This window comes from Canis lupus, chromosome 33 (assembly GCF_011100685.1).
Source record: "Canis lupus familiaris isolate Mischka breed German Shepherd chromosome 33, alternate assembly UU_Cfam_GSD_1.0, whole genome shotgun sequence".
NCBI lineage: Eukaryota > Metazoa > Chordata > Mammalia > Carnivora > Canidae > Canis > Canis lupus.
The window spans coordinates 7665804-7685068 of NC_049254.1; the positions used below are offsets into that span (position 1 = coordinate 7665804).

Genomic DNA, 19265 nt, shown 5'->3' on the forward strand with positions numbered 1-19265 from the left:
AAATTATTTTCAAGTAGGTAAAAATTTGAAAATATAAAAGGATAAATAGTGAAAAATCAAATACTGTCTCTCCTACCTCTGACCCCTAGCAACCAGGTTCCTTTTTCCAGAGGCATCCAGTTAATACTATCTGATATTTGTTGAATTCTTTAGGATGGCTTTGTGTGCCTTGCTGAAACTCTTTTTTTAACTTTACTCTAGAAAAATGGCATAGTTATTAATATGTGACCTCAGTCAGTAGCATTTTGGAGGTGAATCTCTAGATCAATTCTCTCCAGAAGAAATACAGTAGAAGACATAAGTAATTTTTTAATTCATCACATTTAAGAAAGTTTTTAAAGTAAAACTAATGTTAATTAGACATTTTGCTTAATCCTGTATCTGGCATATCAACATGTAGTTATCGTTATTAATGTTTGCATTCTATTTTTTGTACTGCACATTAGAAATCTGGGGTGTGACACCAATTTGAAACACTTCAACAACCCAATATGTTATAGATAGTTCAGCTATATTTCTGGTGCTTAGTAGTTGTATGTGGCTAGTGCCTATCGTATTGGATAGCACAGTCTAGGTTAAGATACCAGTTATTTATAGGATGAATTATAGGCTTTTAATGAATACTTTTTCACATATGATGTATAATGAGTCCCTGACAACACCAGTTAGATCAGTTGCTGGTTAGAATTTGAATAGAGGGACGCCTGGGTGGCTTAGTGGTTGAGCTCAAGGCATGATCCCAGGTCCAGAGATCGAGTTCCGCATCGGGTTTTCTGCAAGGAGCCTGCTTCTCCCTCTTTCTGTGTCTCTGCCCCTCTCTCTGTCTCTCATGAATAAATAAATAAAATCTTAAAATAAAAAGTTTTTAAAAAGTTAAAAAAAATAGTTGTGCCTGTCAGTTTTTATTGAGGAAAACAATTATACTTTAGAATCATTGATGGCAACAGCCTATTATGTGGAGCCTTAATCTCAGCCTTTTTAATGATACCTAAGCTAATATTTATCTTAAATAATGTGTACAGAACTTCTTTTAAACTAAAGCTGTAGAGTTTTGTTTGCATCCCAGTAATGGTTCATACTAGCTGTATTGACTTGAGGTAAACTGCTTCATTTTTCTGTATCTGTATAGGGATTGCTAGTAAGGGTTTACTTTTTCCCTTCTATGTATTTATTTGTTCTGTTCTTTGCTCATTTTTGTATTGTAGAGTTAATCATCCTAATTTCTCAGAATCTATTATCATAATGCTGTACATATTTTTTCCTTTTGATTATATTTCTGGTCACTTCTGTCCTGAAATTTAGTTAGGAAATACAATATAGGATTAAGGTGGTATCTTCCAAGGTAACAAAGGTTCAAGCCTTTAGAATAAATATGGTGTTTGGGGAGAGATTTAGGAGCTATCAGTTATATATGTTCCTTTTCTCAGATTTTTACTTCGTGATTTTTGACTTGGTTGATTTTTACTGAACATTAGCAGTACATATCTGTTGGCAGTTGGGTTTGAAAGCATTTGTTTTTCTGGAATTTATGAAGTGACCACACTAGTGTTATTTGCTGCTGCTGAGAGTTCTCTGCAGTCAGTTCACAGCAGAGCAGCTATGTTTGTCCGTAGATACTCTTGTACTTCGTAGCATTTAAAGGGGAACAGACCCATTCCTGTGTCTTGTTACCAAGTGTACTTATGTGTTTGGATGGGGAGAGAATGAGATGTGCCTTAAAAATATTTCTCTCTGCCAAATTAAACCTGCCTCTTTTCCTTGGTTTGTTGTTTTTTAGGCCAGATGTACCAGCAGTACCCGCAACAGGCCGGCTATGGTGCTCAGCAGCCCCAGGCGCCGCCTCAGCCGCCACAGCAGTATGGTATTCAGTATTCAGGTGAGCATGTGTGCAGAGGGAGAGGACTCATGGATTTTGAGCTATTTCTGTACCCATTAAACTTTAATCCTTTCCTCTGTTAAGGTTTGGTTTATAATACACATTGCTATAGGAGGTGTTAAGTATTGATTTGTTGGAGGAGATAACATTTAAATATTTTGCATAAACCTTTTATTGTAAATCAACATTTCAGTCAAGAGTCATAGTAGATAATTTTGTATAACTTGTATGAAAACATTTTTAACACAAGCTATTTCATACTGTTAGGATCTGCTTTTCTCTTAGGTGACTTAGAACTGCAAAAATGCAAGACTTATTTTTCCCATTCTATGCCACACATAATTCCAGTGTACTGTAAAAATATTAACATTTTCCTCATACATGAAAAGAGTCTTGGTTAAATAGGAACCAAAATAAGCTACTTAGGTTTTTAAATATCCCTGAGTATGTAGGAATACCGAAAATAGGCCAAAAAAAAAATCGACTTGTGTCAAATGTAATCCAGGCAGCTTAAGAACGTTGAATATGGTTGTTTTAAATAGGCATCCCGGGTATTTTCTTTTACCTTCTGTCCACTGAAGATTACCCATATTTAAATATGAAATCTCTGTAGTGCAGCTTTGACCGTGATGATTGTAAATCAGGTAATTTTACATTTGTTATGTCAAAGAGTTTATGCTTAACTCTTGTTTCCCATCCAAAGATTTAAGTATCAAAAGGTCATATAATTAAAAATAACTTCTAAGTTGAATCTTGCCAGAATTCTATTTTATGGAGTTTATATATATAGTTCAACTAGAGCAGGAATTAGCATGCTGTTACCATGGGCCAAATATGGCATGTCACCTGTTTTTGTGAATTAAGTGTTACTGGAATACACCTACACCCATTCACTGCTGTGCTGTTGCTTTGTAATGGCAGAGCTGAGTAGTTGCAACAGAGACAGCGTGGCCCACAAAACTTAGGATATTTACGCAGAAGCTGTTCACAGAAGTATGTCATGACCCCTGAACTAGACCATAAAATTCTATCTTTAATTGGAATTTTGACATACTTTAATGCATATAGTGAGTTCTATTTGGATTGTATTTGCTATAGTGTGATTGAACGTGTAATTGGTAGTTTTTAATTATGTAAAGCAGGTAGATGAATTTAAGCCTGGATTATGATAATATTAGGGTTATTTTAGGTTTGAAGTTCTTTAAAGTCAAAGTGTTAGAAATTATATAATTTGTAGAAATAATAGATACCAGAGCTGAAAAGACATAGTCATCATTGTAATCCAGGGGATTTACTCCTCTGTGCTTCAGAATCACCTGGAGAGCCTTTTTTTGAAAGTTAAGGTGCCTAAGCCCTACACCAAGATATTTTGTTTCACTTGGTTAGGAGTGGGACTCAGGCTTGGATACTTTTAAAAGCATTGCAGGTCATTCTAAAGTGCAGACAAGTTTGGAAACGATTTGTCCTTGTGTTACCCACTTACATTATAAATGAAGCAGTTAGGGCTTAAAGAGGTTTTCACACATGAACACGCAGCTCCTCTGGTGGGGGAGCCCTGTCAGAGCCAGTATACACTTGACTTTGCTGCTAATCGCTTCTGTCATTCTTTGTTCTCCCACCTGGGCCAATGGTAGCAGGCTTAGCTGCCACAAAAGGCTAGATAAAATTTTTTTAGGCTTCGTGGATCATATGATCCCTTGTCCTACACTACTCATTAATTTTCTTAAAAATCACGTAATTTCCATTTCTTGAGATTTTGTTGTTCTTCACCAAAGTAGTTTTTCAAGGGAGAGGGTGGGGCTTGGAGAGAAACCAGACACATAATAGAAGCATTGCCACATTATAATCAAAGACTAACGGGTTGCTAAATGAAATGGCATTTTAGGCCCATAGCAGTTATTACTCCCTCTGTTGAGAAATAAAGATCTGGTTGTTCCCAGACTCAGTTAAAAAGCCAGTTAAAATTTCAGTTGCCAGGATGAAAAGGCAGCATTTTTTTGCTCATAGTCTTACCTTGTATGTAGACATTGTTTCAGTATGAATGCTGAGTCCTTCTGTTTCTCCAAAAACTTACAGTAAAAAAAATTAAGCAAATTTTATGTAGGGGATAGACGCTATATGACATTCAAGATTTTATCATGAACTGACTTCAGTATTTGGATGCTACCATAAGTAAAATGCCTTAGATACTTGATTTACCTACTAAAAGTTAAGCTTGTTCTTAATGATTTTATTAGTCAGGGTCTTCATTCGAGTAAAGTTTAGTTTTCAAATCATCATTTTTGTATTTCTGATCCCACTAGTCCTATTAACTTGAATTTGATTGGGAGATGTGGAAATAGTCAACTAAACACTCTGCTTGGAGACTGTAAATGGTGGTGGTAACATTGGACCATTTTTGACACTGTTGGTTTGGCAGTTTCCCTCTGACCTTTTCCAGTTTTACTCATGGACTATGTCAAAAAGGTTTCTTTCATGAGTAAATTTTGAACCCAGGTTCAAGGTGAGTTCAGAATATACTCCAATTCATTCAATCCTTTTTTTTTAAATGCAGGGTTGTACATATTTTAATAATTTTCTTATGTATCTGGTATTTAATGCTGACAGGATTCCAGTCATTGGAGAGGTTTCATTGCAAGTAGCTGCAGGTGTGTTTCATGGTAGAGATAAAAGTTTTTAGTGAAGCAGACTTGTTATTTTAAAAAAATTTACATCCTAGTAAATAATGAATATAGCTATTGATATTGTGGGGCAATATGGTATGCTTTTTATGTGTTATGCTGTTACTCCTAAGTCAAAATTCTGAGTTATAAAGGCAAAACGTCAGATACCAAATCTAAAAGATTTTAAGGATTGTGAAAATGGGTAATGCTTATTCTTAAATGGCTTATTTTTTATAGAGTGAACTTCAAAGCCTCTTATTAGCACAGTAAGATGTATTTGTAGCACCATTGCTTTGTTTAAAAATATTCATTGTCTCAATGTGTTTTTACTTGGTACACTTGTTAAATAAGCCTTCCCTCCACTCCAGGTTAATGACTAGCTTTACGTTAATTCCTGCATTGATCATTTGAGCATCTGTTCTATACTAGGAATTATACTAGAACAGGTGTTTGCTCTTAGGGATTATGTAGTATAGAAACGTTTATAATGAAGAAATAGGTAGTGGTTTCAATTTAGATAAGATGGTTTCAAAACTTGTGTAGAAAATACCCTTTTTTGATACTCCTTGGTTTTGAAGTAACATGATATGATGGAATATACTACTCTACTTGTTATATAAATACTTAGGAATAAGCGTTTAAATTTCTTTTTGTCCAAAGCAGTAAGACTAATTCTCTGGAAAACTTTTCACTGAAAGGAAAGTAAGCTATATATGTACTTTATTTTGCCTTTTCAGCAGGCTATAGTCAGCAGACTGGACCCCAACAACCTCAGCAGTTCCAGGGATATGGCCAGCAACCAGCTTCCCAGGCACCAGCTCCTGCCTTTGCTGGCCAGCCTCAACAGCTGTCTGCTCAACCACCACAGCAGTACCAGGCGAGCAGTTACCCTCCACAAACTTACACTACCCAAACTTCTCAGCCTACCAATTACACTGTGCCCCCTGCCTCACAACCTGGAATGGCTCCAAGCCAACCCGGGGCCTATCAACCAAGACCAGGTTTTACTCCACCTCCTGGAAGTACCATGACTCCACCTCCTAGTGGGCCTAACCCTTATGCACGTACCCGCCCTCCCTTTGGTCAGGGCTATACCAAACCTGGACCTGGTTATCGATAAAGAGGCTCAGCTACACTGATGAACGGTAGCTGATAACTCTTAGCCTCCCAAAAGACTCCAATACTACTATTTTAATTTGTATTGAAATTGAGAAATTTAAAAAGCAGTCATTTTTTTATGATATCATTGTTGCTGTTAATTGAAAGTATAATTTGCTGGAATACAAAAAGACCAAAATGAAAGTTTTTTTTTCTTCCCTTGCTTAAAAGTGTAGCAGCTGCCTAGTTATTTTGGAACACTACTCTGATGTGTGTAAAGTGATTGACTTTCTAGCTTGCCTTGTCCAGAGGATATTAAAACGCTAGGTTGAAGTTTAGCCATCTAACTTGGCTTTTTATTAACATGATGTACTAAAATAAATAGATCCCTTTGAGAAGACAACTAGGTATTATGTACAAAATGTAACATTGATAGGTTAATAAAGATAATTGAACCCATTAGTGGTCTTGTATATGTTAATGACTAAATTAGATTACATAAGGAAAAACATAGTTTTCTATTTCAAGAAACCCGGTGCCGTTTGAGTTTTGTCCTGACTTTGAAAGAAATGGATTTAATAGTCCTTGGTTTAAAACAATGAAACTTCTTTAAAATAGGTTTCAGAGGAAGATAACATTATATATAAACACAACAGATACCAGGGGGGTTGGGTAGATCCTGAAAAATCTATGATGTTTCTTTTTAGACTTGAATCATTCAGAAATGAAGAACTCCGTCTTAAAAAAACTACATCTCTTTATTGCAGAGTTGATACTTGCTTGAAAAATACAAAACATAGCGTTGATAAAATTGAAGCATGTTGAAGGGTAAGCAGAGGAAAGGTCCTTTCAGAAAGAAAGAGGCCAACAAATGCAGCATTCCCATGTCCCTCCCCAAATGAAGGACTTTTTTAAAGTAAGAGGTTTTCATTACATTCTCTGATACATTCATTTCTAGAGGTCTTAGGTATTAAAAAAAGTACGTACTCTAAAATGGTAGGGATGTCATGTGGTATTTTTGTGCTCAGACTTCACATTCAGTCTACGTTCAGCTTCATCAGAATTACATTAACAACAGTAGGAAGACAGCTGCTTAAAGGGATAGCTTGACAGAGTACATTCAGACATGGTAACATGGGTAAAGAAAGAACGAAAATGTTTTGAAGAGATCAGGTATTCGGTATGCAGCTGAAATCAATTTGAATGATTCAAACAATCTTTTCAGTACTTTGCAAAGATTTAAGGACATGTATGTCAGCACGAGTGCTTAACTATTGAAATGCTTCAGGAAAGCTATTTGGCTATTGCTAAAAATTTGAAGTTTAAATAAGTGTGAATATTAGGACCTTTTCCCCCCCCCCAGATACAAATGCTGAAGATGATTTGATCTAATAAGTTAAACCAAGTTGAGATTTGTGGAATTAACTCACCAGTAAGAAGCATACACTTTAATAAAAGTATTTTTTTAAGTATATTAGTTTTTGATGTTAAATTTGTTATAAAAGTATCTCAAAACATCATTACAACAGTGCGATAAATAATATACAAATGATCTCTTAAAATACCATGAATTAGGGAGCCAGCTTCCCTAAAAATGTTATTGTTAATGTCAATATCTTGTTTTCTTAAAATGATTTTGTAAAACCTGATAAATATTCTCAGCAATATTTCTAATAAACATCTACTATTGCTATTAAACTTTAATACATAGTAAACATAACAGCTTTAAATGAATGTGACCAATACTATAGTGTTTCCAATTACTTCTTTGCCACGGTAAAACAGAAGGCACTTTTGATCACGATTGCAGCATCTACCATTTTCCAGGAATTGTGGTCCCACACTCATACCACTGGACGTAATTGATTTGGGTGTGACCACCTATTTCTCCAAATTGGACAGGTTCCTGACGAACTGCTCTGAAATAGCCTAAGGAGGAAAATAATTTCATTTTAATAGCTGCTATATTTTTGCCCTCACCATTCACAGATTGAAGGGTGTCCTCGAAGGGTTGAATGTTACTCTAGGTGACATGGTGGTATTTTAGAAAAGGGATAGCAACAGAGAGCCTGGTGTCTTCCCTGAGGTGGGAATAGCTGGCCAGACCTGAGGCTGCACCTGAAACTCCTCTGACCTCTGCCTTAACAAGGTGGGATGAGCTGGTTGGTAGTGTCTGAGAGACAGGGCTGAAAAGGGGCAGGAGCCAGAGGGCTTTCATGTTTTGAGTGTCAGTGACCATGTTCAGTAAAAAGAAGGGGGGGTAGTTCAACGAACGATAAGTTGCTAAAAATTACACTTAGGTGAAATCTTCCTTCGAGGACTCTACAAATGTTGCTGCGAGTATAAAATGTCATGGCGGTATCACACTTCATAGCGTGTTTTTTATCCGATTCCTGAGGGGCAGCAGTTTCAGTTTCCTGTTAATGGGTTCACCGGTAAAAACACCAGCCATGGTAAAAGAGGACTTAAATGCCATTGAACGAAATGTATGGCTGAATCAATGAGTCAAATAATTTAGAAACTTCTTAGTGATTGCTGAGTAATACGGACATTTAATTTACTCTCCCTCTTGCCCTGCCTGGATAAGGATTAAACTTTCAGTCTTTTAAATCCTCGCTTAGTGCTAATACGTCTTTAGCAAGGTACAGTGGTTATTCATTACTCACCAGAATCGTTCGATTTTAATTATATTTATATGGCAAATAATAAGGGTATAGAAAAAAATGCCGGTGTGCTCTATAAGGTAATACAGGAATGATTTATGGTTGGGAAAGACTCCTCCTCTACAGCTGTTTCTGCAAACTGTTCTTGAAGTAGAATGTCTTTATAGATGTCTGGGGGTAATTTCCTTTAGTTCTAAGGAACAGAGTCTTAAGGGACTGGGAGGAAAGTTGAGAGACTTCTGTTAAGATCCTAATGTGAAAGTCTTTTTCTAGTCAGATAAAAAGAGCGGTAGTACTCTAGAATGATTTTTAAAGCAACTGCTTTCCTCAGCTTGAATTCTCTTTTTGTTAATTTGTAAAATCCTCTTGGCTGAGAAGGAGGCTCAGAAAACATACCTTCTTTGGTGGGTAACTGGTCAGAGCTGAGTTGCTGTCCTGTGCGACCATCTAAAAACGAGTCCACAAACTGGCAGTGATCTTCTCCGTGGCCTCTCTGATCGCCTATGTTATAAAATTTTCCTAGGGAACCAGAAATTAAAAGGATCATGAAGTGTTACTATCTCGGATTTTACTCTTGCCTCTCTCTCTCTCCCCCTCCTCTTCCCAAAGATCAGTCATCTTTTAAAAATGCAGTTCAAAAAAATGTTGTTCCTCTTCAAAAATCTCTCCTGCAGTCTCCTATTATATTCAAAGGAAAACCCCAAATCCTTACCTGGTTACAAAGCTCCACATGATTTTGTGCCTGCCTGCCCGCCTTTCCCCTTGCTAACTAGGCATGTTCTGGCCAATGCCTTTGCCTCTCTCTTCCCTCTACCTCTAGTGCTTCATCCCTAGATTTTTGCAGGGGTGGTTCCTTCTCACAGTTCTCAGCACAAATCTTAGCATTTCAGAGAGGCCATTCTAACTAAAGAAGCTTCCGCTCAGCCATTTTCTCTCACCCTTTCTAATTTTTCTTCAAAGCACTACATGGAATCTTTATTTACATATTTGTTGACTGTCCCTGCTAAGTTAGGAGCTGCAAGAAAGCAGCTCCCAAGCAGGAAGAGGTTTTGTGTATTGCTTTGTCCTCAGCACCTAGAAATCCTCTGGACAAAGCAGCTATTTGTTGAATGATCACATGTCTACCTTTTCATGTTGGGGCTAGCCTTGTTTAAAATTTTTTTCTGTATGAATACAGAGGAGAAAAATAACAGTGCCACTGAGTCTACAGCAAGGAGTTAGCACCCTTTCGGTACTGTGTTTTGATCTGGTCTTAGAGAAACTCAAAATCTTAAATATAAGATTCCTTCCATGATTACTGTTACATACACTCATTGTCAGTAGACTCTGTCCTTGGTGGCTGTAGCAAAATTGAGCTTCCATGTGGCAAGTGCCTTTACATTCAGATTTGCCTTGATTTTGTTTCAAATTGCATTTTCATTATTTACGTTCTGGTGGCATGCCTCAAATCCCAGGCCTGGTACTCCAGGAACATCTCGCTCAAAAGGAAGAACTGTGTTTACATCACACCTTAGTGCCTGGAGCCATCCCCTAGAAAAGGCCAAGTTACAGGACGCTGTCTGGAGGCTCGAAACAGAGCCTGAAGTTATACTGAAGTAGCCTTGCTTACCTGTGAGGGAGTCACTCAGGTAGATCTTGTATCGGAGAGAGTTGCACAGCTGCACCCCTACAAACTTTTTATACCACGTCCGTTTCACATACTGTTTGCCCTTACATTCTGAGTAAGAATCTGAGTTAAAGGGTCTTTCAGTCCAGATGGCATCTCTTCCTGCTGCATAAGGAAAACATGGTTTGAGTGTAGCATCTGCCTTTGGGGATCAAAGAGCCATCCTCAATGCTTTATAATAAAGCTGTTTGCACAGTTCATTGTCAACCACCTGCTGATCCCCGGTTTTCTCCAATGCTGAATGCTGGACCCAAAATATAGGAGTTTAAACATAGAAACTCCCAAAATTAAATTCCTGTGACTGGTGAGATAGGCAGTGTGTTTAGGTTTCACATAGTCCATGCAGGGCTAGATGTAGATCCCATCCCCTTAGGAGCAAATTTAGGTTTTTGGGTTTGGTTTTGTTTGCAGCATAGTATAGAATTTAAACAGATGCTTTAATGTGACTTGTTATTAAAAGTGGAAATCAGGTGGTTATATCTTATCTAACAAATTTTGAGCTGTCCTGCACCTGAATGAAAACGACCTTCAGAATATCCAGCTTGTTCCCCAAACACAGATTCTCAGTGTCCGTGAATGTTTATCAGCCACCTGGCTGATACTCTAAATGGACTAAAATAAAATCATGACCATTCTGCTGTGCCTGGAAGCTGAATATCAGTTTAGAGAAGCATGTAGTTGGGTTCACACAGAGCCAGGTACTTACCAGAAACTGGCTCGCTCACTCTTGGATCCGCTGAAGAGAAAAAGCAGAGTCAGGTGTTACAGTAGGTCAGTAAGCACTGGTGTGTCAGTGGTATAGTGAGGAAGGTGAATGCTGACAGTTAAGTCTGACTTGCAAAGTGGTACACTCTTGCTAAAGACTGAATTTGAAAGTGGGTTTTGGTTGTAGAGTTATTTTCCATTAGACAGTCTCTGCACGGGACTCAGCTGTATCTTTTGGAATCTTTGTTGCTCTTCAAACTCTCACTCCATTTTAAAGCTTCCTCTTTTTAGATTCAGACAGGAAATATTGATGGTAAAATCACCAAAATGCCAGGAAGTGCCGTTGGTATAAAAATTACACAGATAATGCTGTGAGTTCAGATGTATCTTTTAAAGGAATTGGGAGTGTACACAGTCAGAAAATTTCACAGCTCCTTATCAAAAAAAACCGTCAAATGAATGCCCTTTCTGGATGTCCTATGACTCGAGTGTGTCTGATATTTTAATTCTAGGCATTGATTCTAAGCATACAGAGGAGCATTCATTCATTCACTGGTTTTTAGAGTAGACACTGATAACACTTTTCATCTTTTAAACTGATAGGCCTTTTTTTTTCTCTAACATCAAAATAAATTAGAAAAAAAATGTTAGTGTTTCCTTAAGGCTACCTTTATCAGATTGCTTTTTCAAAGTTCGAGAAACACTTTATACACGTGTTTATTTAGCTGGGTTTCACAGAAGCTCCTTATGCAAAACATTGTGGCCCTTTACATCCTTATTGGGAATTACCTGATTGATGTGATTACTTGATTCAGTACTGAACGCCACTGTGATTGTGATGTGATTACCTGATTCAGTACTGAATGCCACTGTGTTGCTGGCTGGGCCTTCTCCAAGTGGGTTTTTGGGTTTCACCTGGAATTCATAGCTGTGTAGGAGAAAAATTTTTTTTTTAAAAATCATAGTATATTCTTCAGGGGTAGGAAACAACATTCCTTTGTTATACTGAAGTCCTTCCTGATTCTATTTTGAAATCATGAGGACAGTGAGCACACAAATATTTGACAACCACTATGACGAAATAAACTCTTTACTTTCCAAACACGTTGTCTAATGTTTTGTATAAGGAAAGGAGTTAATAAAAAAGATTTGGAGTTTAAAAGACCGCTAACTAGTAGGAACAACTAGGCTTTCTAGATTTAAAAGGTCTAATGAATGCTCAGCAAAATAAAAAAAGAAAAAAGACTAACCAAGCATACCAGTTGAAAAATTTCAAGAGTATTGGAATATAAAGATCTTAAAAGTTTCTGAGAAAAAAAAAAATAGGTTTCATTCAAAGGACCCAGACTCAGAATGATATTTGACTTCTTAGAAGCACTGAAAGTTCGAAAACAATGGAAGGGGCGCCTGGTTGGCTCAGTTGGTTAAGTGTTCAACTCTTGATTTCAGCTCAGGTCATGATCTCAGGGTTGTGGGATAAAGTCCTGAGTCAGGCTCTGCACTAAGTGTGGAAACTGCTTGTGCCTTCTCTCTCTACTCCTCCCTGGGTCACTCCCCCTCTCACTATCTATCTCTAAAATAAATCCTAAAGTCCCTAAAAAACTCCAAAACAATGGAATGCCTTCAGCAGTCTTCATTTTATTCTAAAATCTGTGTCTGCCCAAACAATAGTATCAGTAAAACAAAGATATTTCCAGACATGTAAAAACTCAAATATATTATCTTCCATGATCTAAAAATACATTTCTCAAGGAATGCCACAAAGGGAGGCAGGAAAAGAGGACAAAGGATATAGGAGTTAGGGGAGCAACACAGAAGCAAAAGATGATGGTGAGGGATTCTAGGAGATATTACCATAAACGCATCGAATAAAGAGATGATGTACTTTGCTTTTTTGAGAAATAGTCTAGAAATATGGCAGAAGAAATAATTAATTAGCAAAAGAAATAGCTAAAATAATTGAAAAAGAGTATAGTTGACCAAGATGGTGAAATAGGAAGCTCCTGAGCTGCTCTTCTCCCACAGGCACATCATATATACAGCTAGCTGCACATGGAGCAGTTCTCTCTGAAAGATCCAGAAACTAGCCAAGTGACTCATACACATCAGGCAAATGAAAGAACACCCACATTGAAATGGGTAGGAAAGGCTAGGACACACTCTTGGCAAAAACCCTGCTTCTGGCACAGCGTCCTGTAATTGGGGGCAAATCCCCAACTCACAGCACCTCCCTGAGGAGCAAAGGGTTTGGACCTCCCATCTAGTACCCCAACTTTTAAGACTCCCACCTGAGGAATGAGGCCCATAAACACCCAGCCCTAAAAGGCAATAGGGCTTGCATTCACAATTACCAATGACTGTAGTCAAGAAGCAGTTCTTAACCAGCCAGACCCCCAGGGCTTAGCACAGAGAGAACCGGCAAAGCCACCCATATACCAGTCTTCCCTGAAAAAGGTTTATTTGCATACCTTAAAAGTGGCTATCTGATGAACATAGGGGAAGGGAAGGAAAAGATAAAAAACAGAGAGGGAGGCAAATCATGAGAGACTCTTGACCAGAACAAACTGAAGGTTGTTGTTGGAGAGGTGGGTAGGGGGATGGGGTAATTGAGTGGCAGGCATTAAGGAGGGCACTTGATGTCATAAGCACTGGGTGTAATATGCAACTGGTGAATCATTAAATTCTATTCCTGAAGCTAATAATACACCTTATGTTAACTAAATTGAATTAAAAAAAAATTTTTTTTAAAGCTGGTATCTGAAGGTGAGACTTCTAACTATAGCACATATGTATTGGCTGGCTGCAATCGTCAGAGACTGGAAAAATGGTGGACACCTTCCTTGCCCCTCCCCCCAGCCTGCTCCAACAGTAAAACTAAGTCACCACTATCTCTCTGGAAGGAGTTTACAAATATTTGGCACCCTAGTTTTTGTGGCTGCTGTTCAAAGGATGTCGGCTTACCTGGCTCTGAGAGCCAACGGGGCTTGCATTCTTGAGTCCCATACTACTGTAGCACACAAAGCAGTTTTTAACAGATACAGGAGCACTCCTCCCTCATGGGTATATCAGCATGGGCTGAACACAGAGAGAGCTTGCAAAAATGCCCATCCTCCAGGTTTTCTGGAGGAGGATTAAATACATAGTATCCTAGCTGCTATCTGAGGGTCCAGTTTATAATTAGCTTGCATCCAGGTGCTGATTGCAGTTCTCACCTTTGGGACACTGATGGGTTTTGGAATACCCTCAGCTATGGCAAGCCACTAACAACAGAGAAGGTGGCTTGGACAACCTCGGAGGTTTGAGGAATAACCGGGAACTTGGGCTGGGCTGACCGAAGAGATTTATTTCCTACACAAGACCATTCTATCAAGACTGGGAGGGATGGCTGTTCTACCTAATGAGCAGAAATGAACAAAGAATCAAGGAAACTGAAGAAACAGAAGAATATGTTCCAAACAAAACAAGAAAGTTTACAAAAACAGATCTCAATGAAATAGTGATTTACCTCAGAGTTCAAAATAATAGTCATAAAGATGCTTACCAAGGTCAAGAGAAAAATGCATGAACAAAGCAAGAATTTCAACAAGGAGAGACTAAAAAAATGTACCAAACAGAAATCACTTAGCCGAAGAATACACTAACCGAACTGAAAAATTCATTAGAGGAGTTAAACAATAGACTAGATAAAGTGCAAGAAAGGATCAGCAAACTTGATAACAGGGCAGAGGAATTCAACTAATCAGAGGAGTCAAAAGATAAAAGAATGAAAAGGAGTGAAAATAGCTAAGAGACATATGGGACACCATCAAGCAGATATGTATTATAGGAGTCCCAGAAGAAGGAGAAAGAAAGGAGCTGAAAGTTTATGTGAAGAAATACTGACTAAAAACTTTATCCTGGGGAAAGAGACATCCAAATTCAGGAAGTCCAAGGAGTTTCATATAGGAGAATCTAAAGATACCCACACTGGGACACATTATAATTAAACTGTCAAAAGTTAATACAGCGAGAGAATCTAAAAGAAGCAAGGGAAGAGCACCTTGTTTCATACAAGGAAATTTCCATAATACTATCAGCAGATTTTTTCAGCAGAAACATTCAGGCCAAAAGAGAGCAGACCTGACATATTCAACATGCTAAAATTAAAACAACAAACAGGGATCCCTGGGTGGCGCAGTGGTTTAGCGCCTGCCTTTGGCCCAGGGCACGATCCTGGAGACCCGGGATCGAATCCCACGTTGGGCTCCCGGTGCATGGAGCCTGCTTCTCCCTCTGCCTATGTCTCTGCCTCGCTCTCTCTCTCTGTGACTATCATAAATAAATAAAAAGTAAAAAAAAAACAAAAAACAAAACAACAAACAAAATTACCCAGCAAAACTGTCCTTCAGAATTGAAGGAGAGGTAGAGTTTCTCAAACAAAAGCTGAGGATTCATCACCACTACAGTGGCCTTGTAAGAAATGTTAGAGAGTTCTAGCTGAAACTAAAGGCTGCTAATTAGTTACAAGAAAACATACAAAAGTATAAAACTCACTGGTAAAGATAAATTAATAGTTAAATTCAGAATATTCTAATGTAATCATGGTGGGGCAAATCATTTATAACTAATGTGAAAAAAGGTTAAAAGAGGAAAATATTAAAAATAGCAATGCTGCAACAATTTGTTATCGATTATAATGATGCAAACAAAGTAAATTATGGTATCAAAACAATGTGGAGGAGAGAGTGTAAAAATGCAGAGCTTCTGTATGTGTTTGAAGTTGCTATTAGCATAAAATAAACTGTCATAAATGGTTTATGTAAGTCTTGTGGTAACAAAAACAATAACTTACAGGAGATATATTAAAGATAAAGAGAAAGCAATCAAAGCATACCTCTACAGAAAATCATCAGATCACAAGGGAAGAGTGCAAAGAGAAAATAAAGGAACAAAAGAATTACAAAACAATTGGGAAACCATGAACAAAACAGCCGTAGTAAGTCTATACCTCCCAATAATTACTTTAAATGTAAATAGACCAAATTCTCCAATCCAAGGACAGAGAGTAGTAGCTTAATGGACAAAAAACAGGAACCAAGGAAATGCTGCTTATAAGAGACTTACTTCAGCTTTAAGGACACACACAGACTAAAAGGAAAGAAGAGGAAAAAGATATACCATTCAGATGGAAAACAAAGGAAGCAGAGGTACCATCTGGACAGAAAATCATTATGAGACATTGGACTTAAACTACACATTGGACTGGAAAGGTCTAAGAGACATTTACAGAACATCCATCTGAATACATATTCTCAAGCACACATGTAACATTCTTCAGAATGGATATTTTAGGCCACAAAACAAGTCTTGAAAAACTAAAAAATGCTGAAATCATATCAAGTATTTTTTTTCTTACCCTAATGGTAAGAAGCTAGAAATTAATTACATGAAGAAAACTAGAGAATTCACAAATATGTGGAGATTAAACAACATGCTTCTGAACAACCAATGGGTTCATGAAGAAATCCAGTGTAACAACAACAAAATTCCTTGAGACAAATGAAAATGGAAATACAACATATAAAAGCTTATGAGATACAGTAAAAGCAATTTGAAGAGGGAAATATATAATGATGAATGCCTACATTAAAAAAAAAGATATGAAATAAACAGCTCAAGGATCTACAAGAGTAAACTAAGCCCAAAGTTGGTAGAAGAAAGGAAGTAACAAAGCTCAGAACAGAAATGAAAGAGATTACAACTGATCCCCCCCAAATAAGAGACTAATATAACCAATTATACTCTAATAATTTGCATATTGCAGAAAAAAATGGATATGTTCCTAAAAACATAAAACCTACCAAGACTGAATGATAAAGAAATAGGTAATCGGAACAGAACATGATCAAGTGGGATTCAATCCAGGGATAGTAAGATGCTCAACATCCACAAATCAATCAATGTGATATACCACCTCAACAAAATGAGTGATAATCTGTATGGCCTCAATAGATGCAGAAAAGCATTAGACAAAATTCAACATACTTTCATGACAAAGACTCTCAAGAAAGTGTTATGGAAGGAATGTGTCTCAACATGATAAAGGCTATAAGTGACAAGCCCACAGCTAACATCACACTCAACAGTGAAATGCTGAAACCTTTCCTTCTCAATCAGGAGCAAGACAAGGATGCCCACTCCTGCCACTTTTATTTGACATAATCCTGGAAATCCTAGCCAGAGAAATCAGGGAAAAAACCAAATACTGTCATCTAAAACAAAGTACAACTATTTCTATTTATGGATGACATGGTATTATATAGAAAACCCTACAGACTCCACAAAACCACCATTAGAATAAACAAATTCAGTCAAGTTGCAGGATACAAAGTCAGTATATAGAAATCAATTGTGTTATATACCAACAGTGAACTTTCAGAAAGAGAACTCAAGAAAACAATCCCATTTATAATATCATCAAGAAGAATAAAGTACTTAGGAATAAATTTATTCAGAGAAATAAAAGATCTGTATACTGAAAGCTGTAAAAAATATGAAAGAAGGAAACCACAGTGAGGAAAACACAAATACATGGAAAGACATTCCCTGTTAATGGATTAGAAGAATTAATATTGTTAAAATCTCTCTACTATCCAAAGCAATTGATAGATTTGATGTAATTGCTATAAAAATTTCAATGGCATTTTTCACAAGAACAACAATGGATCCTCTAATTTGTATGGAGCCATAGAAGAACCAGAATGGCCCAAGCAATCGTAAGAAAGAGCAAAGGTGAAGGCTTCATGGTCCTGGATTTCCAGCTCTATTACAAAGCTTTACCAATCAAAAATAGTTTGGTATTGGCAGAAAACAGATACATAGATTAAGGGAACATAACAGCAAAGAAATAAACTCACCCCTATATGGTCAGTTTATGACAAAGGAGACAAGAATATACAGTTGGGAAAAGGACGGACTCTTCAATAAATGGTCTTGGGAGAACTGGACAGCTACATACAAGAGAACAAAACTGGACCACTATCTTACGCCATACACAAAATTAGCTCAAAATGGATTAAATGCTTGAATAGAAGATCTGCAACCACAAAAAACTAATGGAAGAAAACACAGAGGGTAATCTCCTTGACATCAGTCTTGGCAATGATTTTTTGGATTGAATACCCAAAGTAAAGACAACAGAAGCTAAAATAAGTGGGACTACCTAAAACTAAAAAGCTCTGCACAGCAAAGGAAACCATCAACAAAAAGAAAGGCAACCTATAGAATAGGAGAAAGTATTTGTAAAACATGTATATGATAAGGGGCTAATATACAAATATATAGGGAACATATGCAACTCAACAGCAAAAAAGTAACTGTATTAAAAAAAAAAGGGGGGCAAAGAACCGAAATAGACAATTTTTTTTTTAAGAAGATATACAGATGGCCCATAGGTACGTGAAAAGGCACTCGACATCACTAGTTGTCCAGGAGAGCATAATGAGGTATCACCTCACACCTGAGACAAGAGGTAACAAATGCCTGTGAGGATGTGGAGTAAGGAATCCTTTGTACACTCTTGGTGGGATGCAACTGGCATAGTCACCCTAGAAACTGTGTGGAGGTTCCTCAAGAAATTAAAAAGGGACTGTGGACAGTTCCTCAAGAACTGTCATATAATCAGGCAATCTCACCTCTGAGTATTTATCCAGAGACAGTGAAATCATTGTCTCAAAGAGATATTTGTACTGCCACATTCATAAGCAGCATTATTTACATTAGCAAAGATATGGAAACAACTTAAATACCCATTGATACGTAAATGGATATAGAAAATGTAATATTTTCTATTCAGTCTTAAAAATGAAGGAAATCTTGCCATTTGCAGTGACATGGATCAACCTGGTGACATACTGCATGGTATCACTTATGTTAAAACTCAAAAAAAGTCAAACTCACAGAAATAGAGTAGAAAAGTGGTTGCTAGGGGTTGCGGGAAATAGATCTTGGTCAAAGGGTACAAACTTTCAGTTATAAGATGAATAAGATCTGAGGATCTAATGTATAATATCGTAACTGTAGTTGATAACATTGTATTATATGATTGCAATGTGCTAAGAGTAGACTTTAAATATTCTTACCCCAACCCCCAAATAGGTAAATATACGAGGTGCTGGTTGTGCTAAGTAACCTGATTAAGGTGGGAATCATTTCACAACGTGTATGTGTATCAGATCATCATGTTGTATATCCTTTAAATATATTAGTTTTGTCGATTATACAATAAAGATGAAAAAAATTGAAAATGGTTGCTTCTGTGAGGCAGAATTTGGGAAGAGGAGTGAACAGCTTTACACCATTTGACTTAAAACCATATACAAATATTTCAGACAAAAACGAAAATTAAATTCAGGGCACCTGGGTGTCTCCATCAGTTAAGTGCCTGACTCTTGATTTTGGCTCAGGTCGTAATCTCAGGGTTGTGAGGTCAGGTTCTGCACTAAGTGTGGAGTCTGCTTAAGATTCTCTCTCCCCCTACCTCTTTTTCTCTGCCCCTCCCTCCTCTCATACTCACTCTCTTAAAAAAAAAAAAAAAGATTAAAATTTAAAAAGTC

The 19265-nt window shown here is 37.3% G+C and overlaps 2 protein-coding genes across 46 annotated transcripts in view; one reads left to right on the forward strand and one right to left on the reverse strand.

Annotated features, from left to right (window-relative positions):
• TFG (trafficking from ER to golgi regulator) overlaps positions 1-6099 on the forward strand; it is a 29583-nt gene extending 23484 nt beyond the window's left edge. For 3 of the 5 annotated variants that reach the window (XM_038582669.1, XM_038582668.1, XM_038582666.1), the window contains 2 exons: positions 1778-1876; positions 5277-6099. In XM_038582669.1, the coding sequence (XP_038438597.1) occupies positions 1778-1876; positions 5277-5659 (482 nt within the window). In that variant the 3' untranslated portion in view covers positions 5660-6099. The remainder of the gene's footprint in view (positions 1-1777; positions 1877-5276) is intronic. The other 2 variants (XM_038582665.1, XM_038582667.1) reach the window with 1 other exon arrangement.
• Positions 6100-6376: 277 nt separating this feature from the next.
• Positions 6377-19265, reverse strand: part of ABI3BP (ABI family member 3 binding protein) — a 233795-nt gene continuing 220906 nt past the window's right edge. For all 41 annotated transcript variants that reach the window (XM_038582661.1, XM_038582660.1, XM_038582640.1 and 38 more), the window contains 5 exons: positions 11520-11599; positions 10673-10702; positions 9910-10071; positions 8697-8819; positions 6377-7566 (listed from right to left, as the gene is read on the reverse strand). In XM_038582661.1, the coding sequence (XP_038438589.1) occupies positions 7451-7566; positions 8697-8819; positions 9910-10071; positions 10673-10702; positions 11520-11599 (511 nt within the window). In that variant the 3' untranslated portion in view covers positions 6377-7450. The remainder of the gene's footprint in view (positions 7567-8696; positions 8820-9909; positions 10072-10672; positions 10703-11519; positions 11600-19265) is intronic.